Raw genomic sequence first — 23,012 nt, forward strand, 5'->3', positions numbered from 1 at the left:
AAATGAAATTTAATTGGGGTTGACTTCGCTGCTGTTCTTTCAGTGCAGTCTTTCAACAGAAACCTCACTATCCTGGTAATTACTGATCAGAAATGGTCAGGGAGTAACTGTCACAAAGGGAGAAATTCCTCTTTTGTCCAGATTGCCACTGCCTGATGGTGTTTGAACCCTTGAAAAAGGTTTATTTTACTGGATTGACAGTGCAAAACAAACGATAAGTAAGTTTTGTGTTTTTTTTTTTTTTCAAAAGCATTTGGGTGTTTAAGTCTTACCTCTCATGGAGAAGCAGTTGTCTAACTGCTTCTGTGTCTTGTGTTTTAGTCTTGCTGTAGCCGTGCACCTCCTCCGCTTCCTGCTTTTGACTGCCTGCCAGTCCAGAGAAGCTGCTGGCAATGGCTGCTTTGTGGCACACAGCCATGAGTGGAGGACAAGTGCGAACTCTGTGTGCATGCATCAATATTATTTGCTCATAGATTTGAATTAGGTACAGGATCATGGGGTTTTTTTTTCATATTCAAAAAAGCTAGCCCTCAGGCTCTGGGTACTTGTGTAATGTGATGGTTAAATACAGCATCTTACCTGTTTCTTCTGCAGCAAAAGTAAAAATCATGTGAAGCTACGGGGAAAGGACAATTCTCTGCCTGGTGAACATGTAAGGCTAGGTCTGTATATGTAGAAGGCACTTAGGCAAGCTAGATCTCCCTGCACATGATCTACTGAAATAACTGGAATATTCCAGCCTTTGAAGTGCAGAATGCAATGGGCAGCTTTGCAGGCCTCTTCTTTCATATGTAAAACCTATATGAAAGATACTGAAGTATGTTATCAAAACTGCTGCTGCTAAGTGGTGTGTATGCACTTCTAGGCTCAAGATGAGGTAGTAAATATGGCTTCTATGTGGGCATTCACAGATAATTTGTCTGTTAAGTTCTGGTACAGCTCTTTTCCTGAAATACAAAATTAGCTACTGGTAGTAGAAACAAGCTTGCAGATCTTGCTGTGTTATGACTTGCTTTATTACTGGCATGCTGTATGTCATGGACACTGATAGTATAGAATTTGCTAAACTGCTTCTGTAGGGGGGAAAAAAACAGTTTGTTTTCCTCTCTTGTATTAAATTAGTGCATTTGGAGAGGGTGAGAAGAAAGGCTGTTGTTTCTATGGAACAATACTCGAGTGAGTCATTTGGTACAATTATGTAACTGAGAACATCTCAAGGTGAATGTACAGGATGAGTGTGGTCCCAGATATTATTTTACTTTTGAATTTACCTGAACAGGACTTATCTGGGGATAAAACCTGAAGATCAGTGTTGACAGCCAAGAGAAACATCCTAGGTAATACCTAGTCCTAAGGATTCCTTTTCTCGTTCCTCCAGCTCCCTAAGACAGGAGCAAATGTTGCGGAAACAGGCAGAGCTGGAATCTGCACAGAGCCGTCTCCAACTGCAGGTTTTGACAGACAAATGCAGCAAGCTCCACAAGCAAGTTCAGGTGAGTCTCATCCTACTAATGCACAGAGGATTCCCTTTCTTATTCCATTTGAGAAGCAAAGACAGGCTTCCGGTTTTAGTTTCACCAGTTAAATTTACTAAATCCTGGTGCTTACATCAGGAGTGTCCAAAACATCCCAGGCTGTCATATTCATGTGTGCTGCAGAGCACTGATCTGGTTCCTTGTGCTTCTAAGACTTGATTGAAGTTGCAAGTACAGCTTAGCAGTGGAGTGTTGTAGCTGCTGATGTTGTAGGTTCCCCTTTTAGTGCTGTATTACCAGGCTTTCCCTGGCACCACAAAACCTAGCTTACTATCTTACTCTTACCTGCATCAAAATAAGCTTTGAAAATCTCTATAGTGCTATAAACCTAAATGGGACCTATTATCACTAGTTAATCAAGAGCCTTTGAGGACAGGTATGGTTATAGGCAAATCCATAAGAAGACAACAAAAAAAAACCCAACTTTTTTTTGTATGTTTTAGGGTGGGGTTTTTTTGGGGTTTTTTTTTTTTGGTGAAGGTCAATGTTCTATTTAAGCACCTTCTGGTGCCATGAGACCTGGCCTGTCAGCCAGACTGCCTGTGTGCGTGCACTGAGCACCTGGGAAGAGGCACCTCTGTCCCCTGAGAATACAAATAACTGAAAATAAGTTACTGCTTCCTTTCTGGATCTGGCAATACTGTGAGATTTTTGTGACCCATCATAGCTGGTTTTGCAGGATTCCTGTAAATTGTGGACTCTACTGGTGCTTCCAGCCATGAATTCTGGCATGTTCCACTAGTGGTAGGTTTTCTGAGAGCCTTTTTCATTACAAGTTTGCTACCTTTTTTTGTTGTAAGAAGTAGATGATTTCTAATCTCTCACTGTTTAGTAACTCTATTTCATGCTTTTCCCTACTTCTGGATTCTTTTATAGCCTTAGCTATTCATGTGTACAAAAAGCAACATCCTCTTTGCTGAAGTCTTCCTGTGTGATGTGAGACAAGGCTTTATAGTTTCTCTAAATTCCTATGTGATGCTTTATGCTCATCAGAGCTAATAAAAAAGATTGAGCCACTTCAAATTTTGCTTCAAGGAAAAATACGAATAAGATGAAACTGCAGGTCTGTAATATCCTCCTGCAATTCTTTTGGTTTTAAGTGGTATAGTATCCAGACTAATAGAATTGAAGTTGCATGTTATAAAGATTAAGTACCCTGTGTTCTTTAAGCTGTGCTTCAGTATTTATACTGCATTCGTCACTGTCCTGTAGTGGTTAGTGGGAATGCTGGAAGCAATTTTAAGGTGCTTGTTCATGCTATGAATAAACAATTTGCTGGGGAACAGAAAATCAGCAGGAAGTTTGGAATAAGTCTCTAAGTTTTTTGATTATAGTTTGAACACATGCCTAATGAGTTTCTTTCTGGTCAGAGGTCATCTAGTAAAGCAGCAACTTGCATGGAATGATTTAGGTTGGAAGGGACCTCTGGAGGTTTCCAGCCCAACCCTAGGTGGGTAAATTCATTGGTGGGTTGGGTTGCTCAGGGCACTGTCATGCCAGTTGTTTTATGTATCAAGCAGATTGCACGTCCTTTCTGTATGTCTTGTTTGACCATCCTCACTGCAAGATTATTTCTTTTTCGTCACATAAATCTGAACTTGCCTTGTTACATCTGGAGACTTTTGCCCTGCTTCTTCAGCAAGTGATCTTACTGATGGCACAAGAAAACATGTTTAACTGTCGTACAAAGCTGTAGGTCAGTAGAGAGAATAAAGTGCTGTGGATTGCAGAAGAAATGTGTGAAAACAAGAGGAATGCAGACCTGCTTCAGCAGGGAGTTAGAACTAGATTCGGATTCTGTGGAAAGCTACAATTTCATTTCACTGTTACTTACAGTGGAGCTGATTAAAAATGCTCCCTTTCCCTTTGAGTGAACTTGAACCTAAACCAAAGGAAGGTGGAATGCCTTCAGTGCCGCACCTAAGCTTGAGGTTGTACAGCCACGTGTTCAACTCTTAAATGCAAGGTTAGGGCTGTACAGTGCATGTGAGGTGAGTGGGAGCAGAACTAGAGAGCAACAGTGATCTGGTAACTGCCTTTGTCTTTAAGCTTTGTAACAGCTAGGAAATACTAATACTTAAAGAAAACTGCTCTGAATTTCTTGTAGCTGGTGGTTTTCCTTTCCTATTCATTGTGCTCTCCTGCTTCTACTGTCCTGCATGCTTCTCAGGAAGACTTCTGCTCTATATCCTCTTTTTTTCTCCAACTGGTGTGACTGTGTTTGTTCATAGCTGCAAGTACAAGCTGATATTTGGAAGGCAGTTCTAGCATTTGCAGACACAAGTGTGCCCCGAAGGCCCTTCGTTAACACCAGGCAGGCTCTGTAAAGTACCTCAAGGAAGGTGTAGGTTTCCATTACCAAAAGAGCGTTCTTCTGAGCACAATTAGTGGAATTTGTTCTGCAGTGCAGCATTTTTAATTGCCTTGGTAATGTGTCTCCAGCAAGGCTTCCTGATTCTGCTGGCTTCAGCCATCATGTTTAAATGGAAACATGGTACTAATGGTCCTTGCAGTTTTAATTATGCCTGGTTTCCTTGTTAATCAGTTGTGTAAAAGTTGAATGTTGAGAGCAGGTGACAAGGAGAATTTTGGAAAGTCCCCAGAGCAACAAATAATTTGAATCTCTTCTGATCCTTGGTGGTGGTGTCCTCCTGCCTTTTAGAAGAAAGTGACTTTTAATCAAAAATTTAATAAACTCATTATTTCTAAGTAACTTGTGTTTTCACGGACTGCATATGCTAAGCCCAAAGCTTTAGCATCCTGGCCACTCCCACACTTCCTTTTCCCTCCCCGGTTGTTTTGTCTTTGCTTGTTTTAATGGGATCATCTTTACTCTTAAGCTTTCATTATTTTTTTTAATTATTAAAGTTTTATTCCCTTGTGGAATTTGCAATGAGCTCAATGCAGAATAGCTCAGACCTCTGTCAAATGTTAGAGTTGCTCTCCTTTTGAGCTGTTTCTAGATGTTATGGGTCTTGATGATAACTGTTAATGTAGAGCTTTATCTTTGATCTTTCCTCTTTGAGAATGCCTTTGCATAGACATGAGTTAAATGGGAGTGGCTGCTTCAATATTGAAGCTAGCTTGCCATCTAATACATTCATAATATCACTCTTGCAGCCCTTAATTGTTTAAAAATTACATAGTATTTGAAGCAAAATCTATGCTGCTCAGACAACAGAAAGCAAACAGTGATTTTCTTAATATATACACTCCCTCTAATATCCCTGGGCTTCTGTGCCCTCTGGTTTTGCCCTTGATTACAATCTGGTCAAAATGTTTTTTTTGGGGGGGATTTTTAGTTGACTCACAATATGCCAGTGCCACTACTCGCACACCTACCCCCTGATGATCTCTGGAAGGATGAATTCTAGGAATACCTTGTTGGTGATGGAAACAGTCCTAGCTGTGTCTCTGCTGTGTATCCCTGAGCATTTATCAGTTGGGATGGAATAAGGGGGAGGAGGTGGTGGCAGAAAACAGGGCTGGAGCTCTTGAGAATTGTTGTTCCTGGAATGTGCTTCCCAGTGTTTACAAGAACAGGGTAATCTTTGTTAAAAAAACTAACTTGTTTCCTGCAATGTCCTTTATGTTGAAACCTGGGCTTTTTTTTTTTATGGGGTATTCTAGAAGTTCTAGAGAATGGTGTTAATTGACTTGTGGTTTAGCTGCATGTAATACTTGAGAGTGTGTTTGCTTCTCAACAGCATTGATCTGGTAGTAATTACTTCTGGGTTTCGTGTGTTGTCCAAGAGTCCTTTCTTTCACAGGGTCTAATACATACAGTAACAGACTTTGAGCATGTTCTGCCAGAACTTGCATAGTGTTCAAATGTGTCTGTTTCTCACTGTCATAGTTGGTGTACTTGGGAATCCAGCATTTCAGGAACTGCATGGAAGTGGGGACCATATTCTTCTTCTTCATATGAGAACAAATGCTGTTGGAGAATGTGGAGTAGGTAGCACAGACTGTTACATTGCCAGTGGCACATTAAAGTTACTGGGTGTTTTCTCTTCCTTTGCAGGAGCTGAGGGCTCTGATGGCCCAGCACAATGCAAATGTTTCCGAGCACCCTGTTGGCTCCCGTATCTGCCTTCCAGGCAGCCTTCCCTCCAGCCAAAGCCAGTGCAAGTACAACCTGCAAAAGGCTTTCTTGGTGTCTCAGTCTGGGAAATGCAGAGTAATGGCATACTGTGACTCACTGAGCTGCCTTGTGGTATCACAGCCTTCCCCAGAGTCTACTTTAATTCCTGGTAATTAAGCAAGTCAAGATTTGGGCATTTCTGGGTGAAAGCTATATGTTTTCTGCTTGCTCCCTGCTGCTCTTCTTCACCTTTGCATGTGCCTTGTAAACTGAGCATAGGATTATAGAACCCTAGAATGGTTTGGGGTGGAAGGGACCTTTAAAGCTCACCAGTTCCAACTATCTGCCATGGGCTGGGACACCTTCCACTAGACTGGGTGGCTTTTAGCCCCTATCCAACCTGTCCTTGACACTGTCAGAGATGGGGCAGCCACAGCTTCTCTGGGCAACCTGTGCCAGTGCTTCAGCACTCTCACAGTAAAGAACATCCTAAGATCTCATCTCTATCTCCTCTCTGTCAGGTTAAAGCCATTCCCCCTTGTTCTGTCCCTACAGACCCTTGTCCAAAGCCCTTCTCCAGGTTTTTTTTAGCCCTTTTAGGCACTGGAAGCTGCTGTAAGGTCTCCATGGAGCCTTCTCTTCTCCAGGCTGAAAAAGCCCAACTCTCTCTGCCTGTCCTCAGGCAGAGGTACTCTGGACTTGCTACAACAGCTCCATGTCCCTCTTGTGTTGTTGCCCCAGGGCGGGATGCAGGACTGCAGGGGTTCTTTACGAGAGGTACAAGACTCCCTGTAGTTCATATGACTCCTGCACTGGCAGCTTCTGCCTAGTGAGCTTGTGTGTGATACTCCTTGCAAAGGTGGGTCTTCTAAAAGAGCAAGGGGACTGCGGTGGAGGTTCCAGTGCTTGAGCAAGGGAGACTGGTCTCCAAACTGTAGGTGGATTGATCCAAATACAGCTGAATTGTCAGCTCTCAAAATAAAAAAAAAAAACCACAAACAAAACCCCCAAAGCACAAAAAATCCCACAAAACCCCAAACCAACAAAACAAATACCAAAAAGCACCAACCCCACCCCTCCTTCCCCCCCAAAAACCACCAAACTAAACCAGAAAAATGATAGAAGCACTGTTTGCAGTGAGGAAATAGAAAGCCAAGAAGTTGTGGGCAGCTGTGGTTTTGTTGGTTTTCTCGGTTTTGTCTTACTGTTATGGCCAGGGGCAAGAGGCTTGTCATCTGGAACAGCACCAACTTGTCCTTATAATTTTAGCATTAGGAGTCTGGTAGAGTTTATTAGCAAAGTACTTCAATGCTTTCTGAATTATAAGACATACTTTATTGGGTTAATGGCTTTGAGATGAAATGCCTTATCTCAGCCTAACAAAATTGTCTGCTGCAGTCAACTGACCTTATTTTTCTGGCTTTTGGAGCTAGGGAATGAATCTCTGAAGGGAGACTTTGTGGTGACTCTTGTTACACACAGATTAAGCTTACCTGTAGCCATTCTTTGCAGTGATGTATGTTCTCTAAAATAGCCATGTAATCCTGCTGTGTATGTTTTTATCTATTCAAGAATGTCTTTGCAGAAACTGGCTAAAGAGCAGCAGGCTTTTGGAACAAGAATTGTAACACTGACATGGAATTTCTTCTTGCTGGCTGGGATTCTTAAGGTTTTAGCCCTTTTGCCACTTGAACTAACGAAAGATTTGTGGTAGCTCTTGTCCAGAACAAGTAACTTCTATGTGTTTATCCTGCCACAGGCTTCCGTACAGACATCATAGTTCTGGCACAGAATTGCTAGTTCTACTTCTGCAGTAACCTGCTTTACCCTTTTTCTTTGACAGGTTGTGGTGTTAAGATGCTGAGCGTGGCCAGTCTGAGGAGCAGTCAGTACATCCCCATCCACACTAAACAGATTCGGGGCCTTGCTTTTGGTGGTCGAGCAGATGGCTTGCTGCTCTCTGCTGCTGTGGACAATGCTGTCAAGCTTACCAGGTGAGCCCTGCCACAGAGAGCAACCTGTCCCAGTGGAGTTCTGCTCTGTGCAAGAGGCTTAACTGGATTTTGTTGTGTCTTGCTGAAAATGCCTAGCAGCACTTGCCATTCTTTCCAAAAGATGCTGCTGAAATGAGATCAGGTCATGTATTCTTCCTGCATGCAGGAACTAACAGGGGGAAAGACTTGTTCACATTTACAAACCTTTTAGGTGGAGGTGTTATGGAGATACCAGTCTGTGATATTTTCTCATGGAGAACTTGGGGGAGGGGTGAAGAAAAGTAGTTCAGCATGGATCAGCCAAGTTGTGTTGAGAACTAACATAGCTTAATGTATAGATGTGAAATTTACTTTCTTTGTTTTCTGTTACTGCAAGGAAATGTGAAGCATGGGAAATTGTATGGCATAAAACAGGAACAAGGGAAGTCTAGGTTGGGTACTTTCTTCCCTGTGCTGCTGCTGGCTTCTATGATTTTAAGCTTCTTGCAGAGCATGGAATTCATCTGGGATATGAAATGTGTCGATAGTGTTGTTTTGCATGTGATAGAGGAACACAGGTTCTTCAGAGCTAGCAGAGATTTAAAGCAGAAGTAATTTTGCAGAGCCTAAGAGGCAAATATGTCCACTCCTGTCAGAATTTACAGCCTATGAGTTTTCTTACTGTTCTGCTGGTCTTCAGTCTTAAGCTTTAGCTGCTTCAAAACTTTGTTGGCTGGTTGATTCTTATTGAGTGATAATAACATCCTTATGCACATCAGTCTGTCAGTATAGGGTTAGGATGTGTCTGTTGTATAACTGATTAATCCCAATTCTTACAAACAAGTGAAGCAATGAAGAGAACTTAGTCCTACACCAAAAATGTGAAGAATATTGCTTTCCTGTTACCATGCTGAAATGTTTGCTGTATTAGTTAAAAGTAAACAAAACTATGTCTGATGCTAGTGTCTGCATGTCAGTTTGCTAATAAATGAGGTTGATATTCTTTTCATGGTTTAATCTGGAGAGTGACTTCTCATAACAGTATCTGCTCAGGCACTTGACTCCCATATCTGCCTCCTGCTGCCTGGTTGGCTGTATCAGAGCTTGTTACCCTCTTGCTTTTGTGCTTGACCTCACTGTTTCCTTTAGTTAAGTGCTTGCTTCAGCAGTATCTCATGCTTCTCCCTCTGGAAAAAAAAAGTTCCCCTTTGGTTATCTTTCGTAGAAAACCAAAGACTGGTTTGGGTTGGAAGGGACCTTAAAACTCGCCCAGTTCCAACCTCTGCCATGGGAATGGATGCCTTCCACTAGAGCAGATTGCTCCAAGCCCTGTCCAAGCTGGCCTTGAGCACTGCCAGGGATGGGGCAGCCACAGCTTCTCTGGGCAACCTGTGCCAGGGCCTCACTGCCCAGAAGGAATTATCCAAGATGTCCTTAAGTGTCCTATTCTGACTTATGAGTATTTAAAATAGAACCATGACTTTGGGTTTGGTTATTTTGTTGTTTGGGATGTTTTGTTGTTTGTGGTGGTTGTTTTCCACCTCCAACTCCCCACTCCTTCCCCCCACCCCCATTGCTTTGAATAAGTCATTGCCCTGATATCAAACTCCCTGTTTCCCAGCCAGGTTTATCTCTGTGCTTATTCCCTCTATACTTATGTGGGACCAATTTCTGGCTTCTCTGGAGCCCTGAGCATAATCGCACTCCCCAGGGAGAAACCACATGTTGTAAAGGATATCCAGAGTTCCTTTTGATATGTAGCTTTGATATCTGGCTTCAGTCTCATGCTCTTCTTAGCAAGCTAAGCCTATGCTGACAACGCAGTCCTTTGCAAATACATTCTAATCTGATACCATCTTCAAACTGCTATTCTGTGTTGCATCCCTCTATCTACTCCCCTCTCCTTCCTTACACAAATTTAGTTTATAGAATTAATGCTATAAGTGTTAAAGCTTTTAACTGTTTGCTTGCTGTCTCATTCTTGCCTAAATTGGATTCTTCTGAGGCATACTTCTGTTTAAAAAAAAAAAAAGTAATCTGAAGGAATAAGCCCTTTGATCTCAGGAATATGCAAATATTATAGGATTACGCTAGAGTCACTTCTGATTGTTTCCAGAAAAGTAGCTTGGCTTTCTCTTGCCAGTAAAGCAGCTGAGACCCTGCTGAGATTTCCTTTCCCAGTCTCCAGAGTTCAATCTGGAAAAGAAGCATTGGCTTGGGAGAAGTATAAATCACTTGGATATTGTAAAGTGATCTTTCTGTCTGGATTAGCCAGATTCTTATCTGGAATAAAGGAGGAGTTAATTTAGTATTCAGTCTAAAGAGAGATGCTTCTGTCTAAAGACTTCCAAATGCTATATTTGCTTACCTTATGTTGTTTTATCATCACTAGATGCTTGTGCAAAGGGCCTACACTTTGCTTTTCTTCTGCAGCTTGGCAACAAATACTGTGGTACAGACATTCAACACTGGCCGCCCTGTCTGGAGCTGTTGCTGGTGTCTTGATGACACAAACTACATCTACGCTGGGTTGGTCAATGGCTCTATCATGATATATGATTTGAGATACACAAACTCTCATGTCCAAGAACTGGTGCCCCAGAAGTCTAGGTATGGTGTAAGGATTTTTCATTCCTCTCAACTTTGCTAATATACATAGCTTCTTCTATAAATCACCCAGCAATAGTTTAAATTGTTACATGTGAATGTCTTGACTGAAAATCCAAATTTGGCACAGATGTGAGAAGTCTCTCATAAGGTTGCACAGTGTATGTATAATTTAGCATGAGTGCTTGGCACCTGTCTGAGGCACACAGGGGTCAGAAACGGACCCATTGGTGCAGCCTAAGCAAGAAAACTGAATTTGTTCTGGAGATGGATTTAATGTCTGACTTGTAAAGGACAAGTTACAAAGAAGTGTGAGATGCTGGTACTTCCATCTCTTCTGCTCAGAGAATCAAATGCTGATTTACCCCATAGGTTTGATATGTGCTCTCTGATGCTTCCTTAAATATAAGGCTCAGTAGTTAAATTAAATTTATTCTTGACAAAGCCATTGGGGTTCCTTGTTTGAAAGACCATCTTGTAGCCTGCTGAGGCCCATTCTTTGGAGTGCAATTGGAGAGGCTGGAGCTCTGAAGCAGTGAGGCAGGAAGCCAGCAGGGCTGCAGCTGCCAGCACTGATCCTTGCCAACCTCCCTCTCAGGTGCCCCATGGTGTCACTGTCCTATCTGCCCCGGATGGCCTCAGCTTCACTGCCCTACGGTGGAATTTTAGCTGGGACCTTGGAAGGAGCCTGCTTTTGGGAACAGAAAGCTGGCAACTCTTACCAGCCTCATCACCTGCCACTGGAATCTGGAGGATGCATTGATCTTCAGGCAGAGATCAGCACACGGCACTGCCTCGCAACATATAGGCCCAGTACGTAATGCCATGTCTGCAGTGCATTTTTCACTTCCATCCTGGCCTGCTGCTGGTGGAGCTCAACAGCAGCTTCGTGCCTAGGGCACAGCACAAATGTAGTACTTGCCCAAGGCAAGAGCACTGGGAATTATAGAATCAAATAATGGTTTGGTTTGGAAAGGACCTTACAGCTCATCTAGTTCCAACCCCCTGCCATGGGGGCTTCCATTAGACCAGTTTGCTCCAAGCTGTGTCCAACCTGGCCTTGAACACTGCCAGGGATGGGGCAGGCGTAGCCCCTCTGGGCAACCTGTGCAAGGGCCTCAGCACCCTCACAGGGAAGAACTTCTGTCTAACCTGAACTTCCCCTGTTGAAGTTTAAGCCCATCACCCCTTGTCCTATTCACTACAGTCCCTGACAAAGAGTCTCTCTGCCATCCTTGTAGGCGCCTTCAGATATTGCAAGGCTGCTAGAATCTGCATGGAGATAAGAATTGGGTGAGGGCAGAATGAGGCAGCTGCAGGGTGGTGCTGCTTATGTTCCTACAGTTAAGACTTGTCTGCAATTAAATTACCTCTTTATTTCTGCCTTACAGGTAAAAATAATCCATGTGTGCGTTGCGTGATGGTGGAGCTGACTTGCAGCCCACTGGCAGAGGCCTCTAAAGACCTTGTGTGTTCTTCTAACCTCGTTCAGACTTTCAGTGCTGGGCCCATCTGCAAGCTGCTGACCAAGAATGCTATTTTCCAGAGCCCGGAGGAGGATGGCAGCATCTTTGTGTGTGCTGGTGATGAGGCATCCACTTCTGCCCTGGTATCTCTTGTTCCTTTCATTGTGGTGGTGGGTTTTGTCGGGGTTCTTAGGAGAGAAGCCCTATCAGTCACAGTATCAGTGGGTTTTGGTGGGAATGGCCTTGTCATGCACCTGTGCAGCTTGACATCACCCTGTGCAGGTTGGGCTGTTGTACTTGCTGTAGCAGGTGTAATTTTCTGATAGTGTGGGACTGTTTGTGTTAGCCATGGCCTGTGGTCCACATCCATTGAAAGGAATGTAGGCAGTGTCCACCAGAGGATTGTGGGTGGGCATGCTGGCACAACTGGGTACTGTAAATGGTGTAATGCTCAGTAGGACAGCTCACATGGTAAGTGCTGTGAGGGACAGACTAATGCTCTTTGGGAATGACTGGAAAGACGAGGAAAAAGTTTGCACTTTGTAAAAAGGCAGCTCAGAAGCAAAAGATGGACAACAGCCTGTATGAGAGCTTATGGGTCAGGGTGAGAGGAGAGGGCACTGGGGGTGGCATTGTGCTGCAAGTCTGTGAAAGAGCATCCAAGCAGGGTGTGAAGGTAGAGAAAGGGTCCTGTAAGTCACTTGAGTAAAGTCTCCCTAGAGAGAGGAAGCTGTGTTCTGCATGGGAGGGGAGAATCCTGCAGTCTTTGACCTTGTCTGTCCCACAGCTATGGGATGCTGGAAGTGGGTCCTTGCTGCAGAAGCTGCAGGCTGACATGCCTGTGTTGGACATCTGCCCCATGGAAGTGAACCAAGCCCACCTCCTGGCTGCTCTGACGGAGAAGCTGGTGAAGATCTACAAGTGGCAGTGAGAGTGGTCCCTACACCTGCCAGAGAGGCTTTCCAGATATGCTGCTGATTACACAATGCTCCATCCTAGACTGCTGTCCTACAAGTCCTGCTTACAGGAGACAGGAACTGCCATGGCCCTTTTTTACAGCAGGCAGGAACAGGCATGTCCTGGTGACAGGAGCAGTTCCCTTGTTTCCTCTGTCTTTCTTCTAGGCTTGCCTGTATTTCAACTCTATGACTGTTATTTGGTCAGTTTTCTTCAGCCAAACTCTTCAAGCTGCCTCAGCACAGCAAAAATTCTTGGCCACCCTCTAGCATGTGTTGCTGATTTTATTTTGTTTTTCCCAGTGTGAATAGAATGCAGGGACTTGCAAACCTCTTCTATGAATCAACAAAATAAGAAGGATCTTGAAGACCTGAGACTCCCACTGCACTTTCCTGTGGAGTTCCTGCTGTGATTACTGATAGTGAAGAGGTGGCAATATTGGCATCTCACTAGCATTGCTGACACCCAGTGTAAAAGCAAGTCTGCTGCTTTAGGGAACATACTCTTGTATTCTTTTGAAGATATAGGGTCAGCTGGCAGTTATTCCTTGACAGGGACAGACCCTGTTTTGTGGCTATGGAGAGAACAGGTTTGGAAGATAAGCAGAGAACCTTTTTATGTGAGTTTTACTTTTCCTTGAGCATATAATTTGCACTGAGATTCCTTAATTCACTACCCTCATTTCCTTTGCCTTCTCTTCCCTGCTTCACCCACAAGCAAACTTAGAACAGTTTGGCTGTGGAAAAAGAAGCTGTAGTACTGAAGAAGGACAGGTAAGGAAGAGGGAGATGATTCTTTTACTGTTGGTTGCAGTGTCTCATGGTGTCCTTCCTTAAAGATAGTGATGTACCAAAACGGCCAGTACCTTTGAAAAGAATGCTGGCTGCTTTTTGGGATTTTTGGGGATTATTTTTTTTTTCCCATTTTGAGGAACTGGTCGGAACTTGGGGATGTCATCAGCTTGCTTTCTCTGACATTTTACCTGCCTTAAATCCTAGCTACCAGCTCACCAGCTGGTCACAGACAGTTTCCAGTTGTACTTGTGTGCAAGTGTGCCACAGACTAACTGGTTGATGTAGATCTGTGCCCATTAGGTGGGATCACAGACTGGATGTGTGCTGGTCAGATGGGCTCTTATACACCCTTATCTAAGGATATGGGGAGAGGTGTGGAAAGATCTCTGCTTCACTTTCTGTATTTTCTGTACAGTATTTTGTTTATTTTTATATGCTGCAATATATTACAGAAATAAAATTTGCCATTTTCAAATATAACTGATGCTGCTGTACCTAATGTTTTGGTGATGCACACTGTGCATCTTGTAAACATAAACCTGCATGTAGGTGAGGTTACTCAGCCTCATACTGAAATAAGGAAGGCATTTAGTGAGCCAAGAGCCCTCACTGAACTACTCTGCCCTGACCAGATGTGGGGAGAGGGAAGGGTTGAGCAGAGTCAGCCTTTTAACCGGAAATAAGCCTGCAGATGTTTGACTTTTTGACAATTTAACAATGATCAGGAACAAATGGTTAGTATAAAGAATAGTGTGAGAAGTTCACAGTACAATGAGATGAGCTGCTCATTCTCAGCCATTTTTCAGGCATCATCAATGTCTCATCTTCAACCCTCAGCCTATTCTTCACACAAGAAATTTGGAAAATTTTAACCATACATGGGAGAAGGAATTAAAAGACCTCTCGGCTTTTGAATTTTTCAGGTACCACTTGTTTTCTATTTTATACTGCCCTACAGGAATAAGAGGTACAAACTTAAATGCCATTAAATAATAATAAGAGATGATACTTTCATGGTATCTCCATTTTCAAATCCAGGGGTTTAAAAAAAATATCAAATGCGAGATGTGGAGAACCTCAAAACCCTCTCCCTAGTCCCAGATTAGCAGCAGGCTCCAGGAAACCCCTATGCTGTGTGCAGAAAGCCATCTGCACTGAGGGCTGCTAAGAGGTCAAATGTGTTAATTAAGTATTTGCTGATATCTGCCGGGAGTCAAAGGGGCAGACTCTGGGATGGAAGGAAGAAAAGCATCAGTGTCTCTGCACAGTCCGTGGCAGAGCTGCTTCACTGGTGTTTTAGGCACTAAGTCACTGTGTGGATATTTCTGCCTCAGGGAGGATTTTGTTACTGAGGCGCATAGTGATCCCTTGACAACTCCTCTAGTAAATCTGGTGTGAGGCAGTGAGTAAAGCTGGGCAGCATGGCAGCTCCTGCTCTTAGCTGTGCACAGCCATGCTTTAATATTTGTCTCCACACTGTTGTTTCTGTTCCACCTTTCTTTCCTAATTTGAATTCTTGTGACACCAGATCCAAGGCACAGCACTGGCCAGAGCAGGCTGTGGTGGCAACTTGGCAGGAAAGCCAGGGACGATACTGGTCCCTACAGCTCCCTGTGGAGGAGAGTTGGCAAGGAAGGGGAAGATGGAGGGAGCCAAGTTTTCTAGAGTTCTGTCCTCTGCATGTGACTCTGACAGGTATGATCCTGCATTAGGCTGCAGTGAGAAAAAGCCTAGGCAGGGAAGGGTAAGGAGGCAGCCAGCTCTTGCCTGGCCTCATGCCACTGGGACTTTGCATCTGCCTGTGTGATTTAGCCCTCAGTTTGGAGTGACTCAGGCATGAATTTCAACAAACATAATCCAAAGTGTTGCAAATGACAAAAGGTAGTGCTAAAAAAGTGTGAGGGAAGAAGTGACCCCTGTGTGGTTATGTGCGCACGTGAGGCAGGACCTGCTAGCACTTCTCTTGGCTCCGGCAGTGCCTGTTGCTTCCTGGAAGGCAGAAAAGCAGCCATTTTATGTGTCCTGAACCAAACTGGATTAAAATCAAGCAATGCAGCAAGTAAAACAAACAGCTTAATCTACACTGAGGTAGCCAGAGCATCCTGGTGGGATTTCATTTAGTTCTCCTTTTTGGTTTGCAAGGAGATGCAGTAAGCTTTTCTGCTAATGTAGATAAGCAGATTTTCTACCAAGGTAGTAAATTCCTTAAAAGACTGGCTTACGAAAGAGAGAGAATAGGAGGAAAAGGAGTTCAGGGAAAAGGGAAACAAAGGAATGAGGAAGGAAAACCTAGTTTTCAGTTTGATTTGCACTGAATGCCAGAACGAGTAAATGTGGAGTTCACTGCTGGGAGAAGGGAGCATGGTCTCCCCGCCAGGATGGCACTTTTGACTTTTTGGTAGCAAATCTTCAGTAAAGGTTTTTCCCACTTACACTGTGAGTTGGCTGATTGCCTAAACACTGTTCAAGTCTAGCTGCATCCCTAATCCCTGCAGAGGTGTCTGCAAAATCAAGCAGAAGGGCTTGTGGCACTAGCAGTGGGACTGCTGCTGTCCCATGTGAGCACTCAGTCTGCAAAGTCAACCACATTGGTATTAACAGCCTCCCTGACTTAAGAGAACAATATTTATCATTGTTTATTTGCTTTTGAGAGAAAGATATTTAAAGATGGTGCTGAGAAAGGCAGAAATGTTTCTCTTTGCTCAAAGAGATGGGCTGTGTTCAGGCAGCTTCAGAGCTGCAGGTGCCCTGGCATCACAGAGCACTGGGTGCTGCGGGGTGCATGTCCATAAGGAACTGATGCCCTGGTGTAATGGAGTTCATGGGTAGCACCAAGGGCATGCGGGGCATTGTTCTTCCCCTGTTTCTTGCAAAATAGTACCTCTAAATAGAAAAAAAAAAAAAAAAAAAAGGAAAAAAATAGTTTGGGGAATTATGCCCTAAAATGCTGTTCTAATCCCTGGAGCAAACACAGCAGGTAACAGCCTGTTTAAAAAAATGCTTCAAACTAATTTCAGTGGTTATCTCACTCCATGAAGCATAATTTAGTTTCAGGGTCCAGGACTTTAGTCTTGCATGATGTCCAATCTGGTGCTTTTCTAGCAGCAGAGGTTGCAGAAGGGGGCTTCCAAAGGTGTCTAGCTGAGTGCAGCAGCACGTGCTCACGAAGGCAGAAGCAGGATTGGAAAAGAACTATGTCAGGTTGGAGGAAGAACTGGAAAATTGCTCATGTTTATTTTTTTTAAAGTTTGGAGCTAACTGCTTAAATACACGGGGAGCAACAGGCTCTGCAGTAACAAGCTGGAGCTTCCAATGCTTTGTGAAGCAAAGGCAAGCTCTTTTGGTAAAAACAAGGGCCAATAAGAAACCTGAAGAGGGGCTTTTGACAAGGGCCTGTAGGGATAGAACAAGGGGAAATGGCTTTAAATTGACAAGGGGGGAGATTGAGATTAGATTTGAGGCAGAAGTTCTTCAATGTGAGGGTGCTGAGGGCCCTGGCACAGGTTGCCCAGAGAAGCTGTGGCTGTTCCATCGCTGGCAGTGTTCAAGGCCAGCTTGGATGGGGCTTGGAGCAACCTGCTCTAGTGGAAGGTGTCCCTTCCCATGGCAGGGGGTTAAAACTGAGTGAGCTTTAAGATCCTCTCCAACTCAAACCACTCTGTGATCCAGAGCAGTGCCCATGGCCTCATGGGAGCAAGTGGTCTGTATCCAATTAAAAACTGGAGCAGTTCCTCTGCCTGAAACAATGAAGAGCTTTTCTGCTCCCCAAAGCAGTGATGACACTGCTGGGAAGAAGCAAGAGGCATGCCAGCAGCTCAGCTCACCCCAGCCTCACCCTGCAAAGCTGGGGCTATATAAATGCATTTTATTGCTTGAAGTGGTGAAACTAAAATGTGGTGCCCACTACAACACAGACCACTGCACGCATTTCATGCAGCACTCATCCAAGAGCCTTATTGGTAACATGCTTAAAATGTGGCAACAGGGGAATTTCCACTGAGCCTGTGATAAGGCAAAGGGGCTGCAGCTGCAATGAGCTGCAGCAGTTATTGCACGGGCCGAGATGTTGCTATGCACAAAGAAATACCTCTTCCTTGTTTGACTTGCTGTGTGGACATGGTGAGCATAGGGGTCTTTACGAAATGCTTATTTAATGGTGGATTACACAGGATGGTAAAATCCACGGTTGAGAGGAAGTTTCTCTTCAGCATAGGATGCTCTGCAGAAGGATGTAGGCTGCTCAACAAAACAAATTAGTCTCCAGAGAGCTCCCAAGGGTGTGGGAAGAAGAGAGCTGTAACGCAGCTCCACTGCTCCCCTCTGTCCCGGTCCTGCCACGGGTGGAGGAGCAAAGCCAGCTCTTGTGCTGGGTTAGCTCCTTGAATAACTTCCACTGAGCCAAAGAGGCTGCCAAGCACAGGCTGGATTTTGCTGGCTTTTGTTTTCAAGTGTTCCCAGCTGTGCAGCCCCTGGGTGCCAGCACACAGCCACTTTCCTAAGGGCCGTGTCCCAGTGTGATGCTCAAATGCAAGACCCTGCCCCCTTGCTGGGGATGAGGCAGCTGGTGGTTGGTGGCTGCAGCTGGCTCCAGATTGCTCATGGTGCTCTGGTAGCTCCTGGTCTGGGTACGTTGATGGCTGGTGGCATCCCCAGAAGAAGGGCTTTGTACAGGCATGATGAGGCAGCCTGGGGCAGGAAGGGAGCAGCTCTACAGCTCTGCTTCACCCCACCTCATCGAGCCAGGGCAGACCCACACAGTGCCCTGGCATCCAGGAAAAGCTGCTCCTGGAGTTCACCAGGCAGAGGAATTGAGATGGGATTCTCCCTGTTCCCCATTGCTATCTGCCATTGGAAGCAGAGCTGAGATTCTGTGGCATGCCCACCCCAGGAGGGTGGTGGGAGATGGCCTGGTAAGCTGGTGCTGCTGGGGGACTGGGAGGGCACCCCAAAAGCTGTGCTTGCTGAGCTGGTGGTGGAGTGTTCAAAGTTTCGGCTGCTGGGGCATTAACCAGAACACTGCTCCAACAGACGTTCCACGATTGCAGACAGGTCTTTTACATGATCCACCACCAAATTCAGTATCCAATTCCACCTTATTGCCCTAGGAGAAACCTCTAGAACTCGCCTACAACGGGATCAGCCATCGTAGAAGCCGACTGTAGGTGGGATCAGACATTGCAAAACCCATCTCCCATCTACAGCGGGATCAGCCGTTGTAGATCCTGCTCTGAGGACAAGATTATGCTCTTTTTTCTTTTTTTTTTTTTTTTTTTCTCTGAGCAGCTATTTAGTATTTTTAATTCATTGTTCCATGAGTGGCTTCAACTTTCCTTTACTGCATTCTAGCCTGGCCCTGATCTAAGCACTGATACCGTGAAATAAAGGGTTAACATTGTGCCTGCTTGCTTAAGCAGTCACTGTGCTTGGTGAAGCAGAACCGTAGGAGTCAAAGTTGCTAGAATGGTGAAGCAGAATTGGAGGAGTTGCAGCTGCTAGGCAGAATTGTAGTAGATAAGATTTATAACTTAACATTTAGGACATTCTTGTTTAAATAGTATCTGTAGAAAGAAAAGGAGCAAAAGATAGCCAATAGTAAGAACATTTGCAAACTTGACAAGTTTCTGCTTTCAGATACATAAAACAGGCTTGTACCGAACCTGAGGCTGGGAGAGGAGCCTAAACCCCACTGAGTCTGCTGAAAGCAAGAGCTTACTCGCGGCGATGAAGAGGAACTAGAGGCCTTCATCCTCACGACCCCCTAACGGCCACCACCAGGAGGCACTGCGCAGGCACACCGAGGGGACAAATGCCAGAAAACTAATTATAATACTAGACGGGAATAGGCGTTGCATATGTGTTCGGCGTGAAGCAATCTCATGTTTATGTAATCATTATAGGTAATAGAAACAGACTGAGTGGCAAAGGAAAGGCGCGCATGCTTTTGGAGGAGCGATCCCCATGTGCCTCAGCGCTGAATAAAGCACATCTACTTCGCAGCTCTAACGAGTTGTGGAGTCTACCTGTGTATCAGTACCATTTCCTCACACCATGTCGTCCATCACTGGGGGAGCCTAGAGCTTCAGGCTTTTAACGACTTTGTGAGTAGAGACCGTGTCCTGATTGTAACTCCCACATCTGGCTCTGGAGTCCTGTCACCTATCCCAGACACAGGTTGCCCAGAGAAGCTGTGGCTGCCCCATCCCTGGCACTGTTCAAGGCCAGGCTGGACGGGGCTCGGAGCAACCTGCTCTAGTGGAAGGTGGCCCTGCCAGTGGCAGAGGGTTTGGAACTGGATGAGCTTCAAGGTCCCTTCCAACCCAAACCAGTCTGTGACTCTATACTTGGCTGTTCACTCCTGAGAACAACACTGCCAACTCCATTTCTTGGGCAGGAATGGAGAAATTTAGGGCAAAAACTGCCCACAGCTGGATGGGGGCCAGGCTGCCTTCCCAGAGGTGTGAGTGTTCCCCACAGCATGGCTCCTTGCGCCTGCTGACACCGGCGTGGGCTCAGCTGTTCAGCAAGCACTGTCCTTGTCCTGCGTGTCTGATGGGCTGTGCTGTGGCTGTGGTGCCAGCAGGCTTGTAATGGTGGCAGGGTTATAATGGCGTCTGGGCTGTGGGGCAGTGGTGGCGGTGGGGCCATAACGGCGTCCGGGCCGTGCGGCTGCGGTGGCAGTGAGGCTATAACGGCGTGCAGGCTGCAGTGGCAGTGGGGCTATGATGGCGTCCGGGTTGCAGTGGCAGTGGGGCTGTGATGGCGTCCAGGTTTTAGTGGCAGTGGGTTGTGATGGCGTCCGGGTTGCAGTGGGGCTGTGATGGCGTCCGGGTTGCAGTGGGGCTGTGATGGTGTCCGGGTTTTAGTGGCAGTGGGTTGTGATGGCGTCTGGGTTGCAGTGGGGCTGTGATGGCGTCTGGGTTTTAGTGGCAGTGGGGCTGTGATAGCGTCCGGGCTGCAGTGGCAGTGGGGCTGTGATAGCGTCCGGGCTGCAGTGGCAGTGGGGCTGTGATGGCGTCCGGGTTGCAGTGGCAGTGGGGCTGTGATGGCGTCCGGGTTTTAGTGGCAGTGGGGCTGTGACAGCGTCCGGGCTGCAGTGGCAGTGGGGCTGTGATGGCGTCCGGGCTGCAGTGGCGGTGGGGCTACAACGGCGCGACACGGGGACTGCGGTGAGGCCTCGCCCTCACGAGGCAAAGGCAAGCGGAGCCATGCGGGGAGGGGGGGGGAACGCAGGCGTGGGGAAGGTGCGGGGGGGGTGCGCGGGGTGGTGCGCGCGGCGAGCTGGGGGCGGGGCCAGGCTAAGCCTCGCCCCATCACCCGGAAAGGGGCGTGTCCCACGGTGGGCGGGGGAGTGATGTCATGTGCGTGCTGATTTGCATACAGCGTGCGTGCCGCTATGTGGGCGGGCGGCCGCGCCGGAGGTGGCGGATGCAAGATGGCGTTGTGTGGACGTGTCCGGAGCCGCTGCCCGGGCCCCGTGCTCCTTCTGCTCCTGGCTGTGGTGGCGCGGCCGGCGGCGGGCGGCCCTCCTTTTCCTCCCGCGGTCCCCGTGGGTGGTGGCGGCGGTCCCGCCGCGGCGGGGCAAGCGGCGGGGCCGGGCGCGGCGGGCCCGCGAGGGCCCCGCGGCGGCAGCTCTGGCAGCGGGTGGAAGCTGTCGGAGGAGGCGGTGTGCCGGGAGGACGTGGTGCGGCTCTGCTCCAAGCACAGCTGGGCCAACAACCTCGCCGTCCTCGAGTGTCTACAGGATGTCCGTGAGGTGAGGGCCGGCGCCGCGCCGCGCCGGGCCGGGCCTACCCGCGGCGGCGAACAAAGAGCGGGGCTCTGCGTCCTCGGCGGAGCTACGGCGGCTCGGGCCGCCGCTCCCGTTTCCTTCACGGTTTTATCTCGGAGCGGGCTTTGTGTGCAAGGCCGCCGCCGGCCGCACTTCCCGCGCCGTGGCCCCGCCGCTGCGGGGCCTCGTGTGAGGCTGCCGGTTCGGCGGGAGGGCGGCGGCGCCGCGAACGGAGCCGCTCTCTGCCAGCGCCCGCTCCACGGGCACCTCTAGACTGCGCGGCCGCCTCCGTAGCGCCCCCAGCGGGGTAGGTCCGCGTGTGATGGCTTCGTTCGGGGGTTACTCCAACCAAGGCGAGGCTGGATGGGGCTTTGAACGGCCTGGTGTAGTGGAAGATGTCCCTGCCCATGGCAGGGGGCAGGAACTGGATGAGCTGAGGTCCCTTCCAATGCAAACCATGTTTGCTTTTGGAGGTCTGGGGAGGGCCCCTGTACACTGCTGAGGAAAGGTGCTTCCCTGATAGCAGCAGTGACCCGAGAGGATTAGTTTCTTCAGGTTCAGATCCCCACCTCCGCTCAGAGATCAGCTGTAGAAGTGATTGATTCCCAGTGCTTGTGTGTGCATTAAACAAGATATACAGCCGTTAGACCTGGCTTAATACATTTCCGGAGGTTATCTGGGCAGTCTGCGTTGTTCCCAAGTATCTGCCCTGTGTGGTTTGAGTCTAACTCAAGTAAAAAAATGTGGTGCCGGCTCAGAGTCTTTTTGTAGCCCCACATTTCATTAATTTCTTAATCAATTTGAGGAAGCCTTTTGGTGGAAGTATCTTTTGTGAGCTGTTTTGGCGTTGAGATCCATTTAATTCCTGTTTTCTCTGTTGTAAAGTCGAGGAATGTCAAGCTGGGTTAGTTCTGATGGTGTTTTCCCAAGTGGCATTGTGGTCAGGAAAAAACTGCTCATTTCTCATCTGTTGTTGTAGAGACAGCAGATGGCAGTGACTTAATGGTTGCTGTCATCAAGTGGAGTGTTGAACCAGTAAGTGTTAGTGGCTACCTGACTTAAAATCCACAAATAACTTAGGTTTTTATCTAACTTCATGTTTTAATTGAGGGCAAGTAATTTAGTAAAACACTTATGATAGATGTTATAAATGAGTACTGATGCATCATTTGTCAGACTTATAAAATGCTCTGATATTTGCTCTACGAATAGTTTGTCTATTCCTGTTTCTTTCACCTCCTTGGGACCTTTGGGACCCCCTGCCAGGGAGGCACCTTCCAGTCCTGAGAGAATCTTGGAAGCTGTGCTTAGAGGCGGTGGCTTGTGAGCCACCAGCCTGCCAAAAAGGCAAGCTCTTCTTGTTCTTTATTTCCAGTTGTGTGGCCCCTCCCTTCTCTTTTCGCAGTTCAAGTGCTTATTGGGTTTTCTGCCATTTTCGTGAGATGGACTTTTTTATTGTCTTGTGTCTCAGCTTTCTGCTGGAATAGTTATTTTAATAAGTTAAACACAGAGTGGGGCATGGGTGTGCAGGGAGAAGATGAAGGAATGCTTTGCATCGCACTCTGTTTTCAGCAAATATAAGTCCTTATGTTGGTTCTGCATATCTCATGAGGGTTCCACTGTGTTTTGAATGCTGTGGCTTACTTGTGGTTTTCCTTTTCCCCTTTCAAAGCCTGCCTTGATGTCTGGAGTTTGGTGGCTGTTGGTCTTGTCTAGCTGTAATGCTGTCTGGTACCCAGTGCCGAAGGGGGATGGATCTTTTTCCTGGGGGGAGATCTCATGCATCAGAAGGTCGTGTTGGGGTTGTTTCGGATTGAGTTTTCTCTCC

General features: G+C 46.7%; 2 protein-coding genes across 2 annotated transcripts in view; both read left to right on the plus strand.

Moving 5' to 3' along the window:
- The window catches only part of RFWD3 (ring finger and WD repeat domain 3), a 23,213-nt gene extending 9,317 nt beyond the window's left edge, over positions 1-13,896 (plus strand). Inside the window, exons 7-13 of the mRNA XM_065661837.1 lie at positions 1,379-1,493; positions 5,560-5,788; positions 7,463-7,613; positions 10,026-10,202; positions 10,798-11,012; positions 11,591-11,808; positions 12,453-13,896. Of these exons, the coding sequence (XP_065517909.1) occupies positions 1,379-1,493; positions 5,560-5,788; positions 7,463-7,613; positions 10,026-10,202; positions 10,798-11,012; positions 11,591-11,808; positions 12,453-12,596 (1,249 nt within the window). The 3' untranslated portion in view covers positions 12,597-13,896. The remainder of the gene's footprint in view (positions 1-1,378; positions 1,494-5,559; positions 5,789-7,462; positions 7,614-10,025; positions 10,203-10,797; positions 11,013-11,590; positions 11,809-12,452) is intronic.
- Positions 13,897-20,809: 6,913 nt separating this feature from the next.
- Positions 20,810-23,012, plus strand: part of GLG1 (golgi glycoprotein 1) — a 91,131-nt gene continuing 88,928 nt past the window's right edge. The window contains exon 1 of the mRNA XM_065662141.1: positions 20,810-21,169. Coding sequence (XP_065518213.1) covers positions 20,810-21,169 — 360 coding nt within the window. The remainder of the gene's footprint in view (positions 21,170-23,012) is intronic.

Source organism: Lathamus discolor, chromosome Z, assembly GCF_037157495.1.
Source record: "Lathamus discolor isolate bLatDis1 chromosome Z, bLatDis1.hap1, whole genome shotgun sequence".
Lineage (NCBI taxonomy): Eukaryota > Metazoa > Chordata > Aves > Psittaciformes > Psittacidae > Lathamus > Lathamus discolor.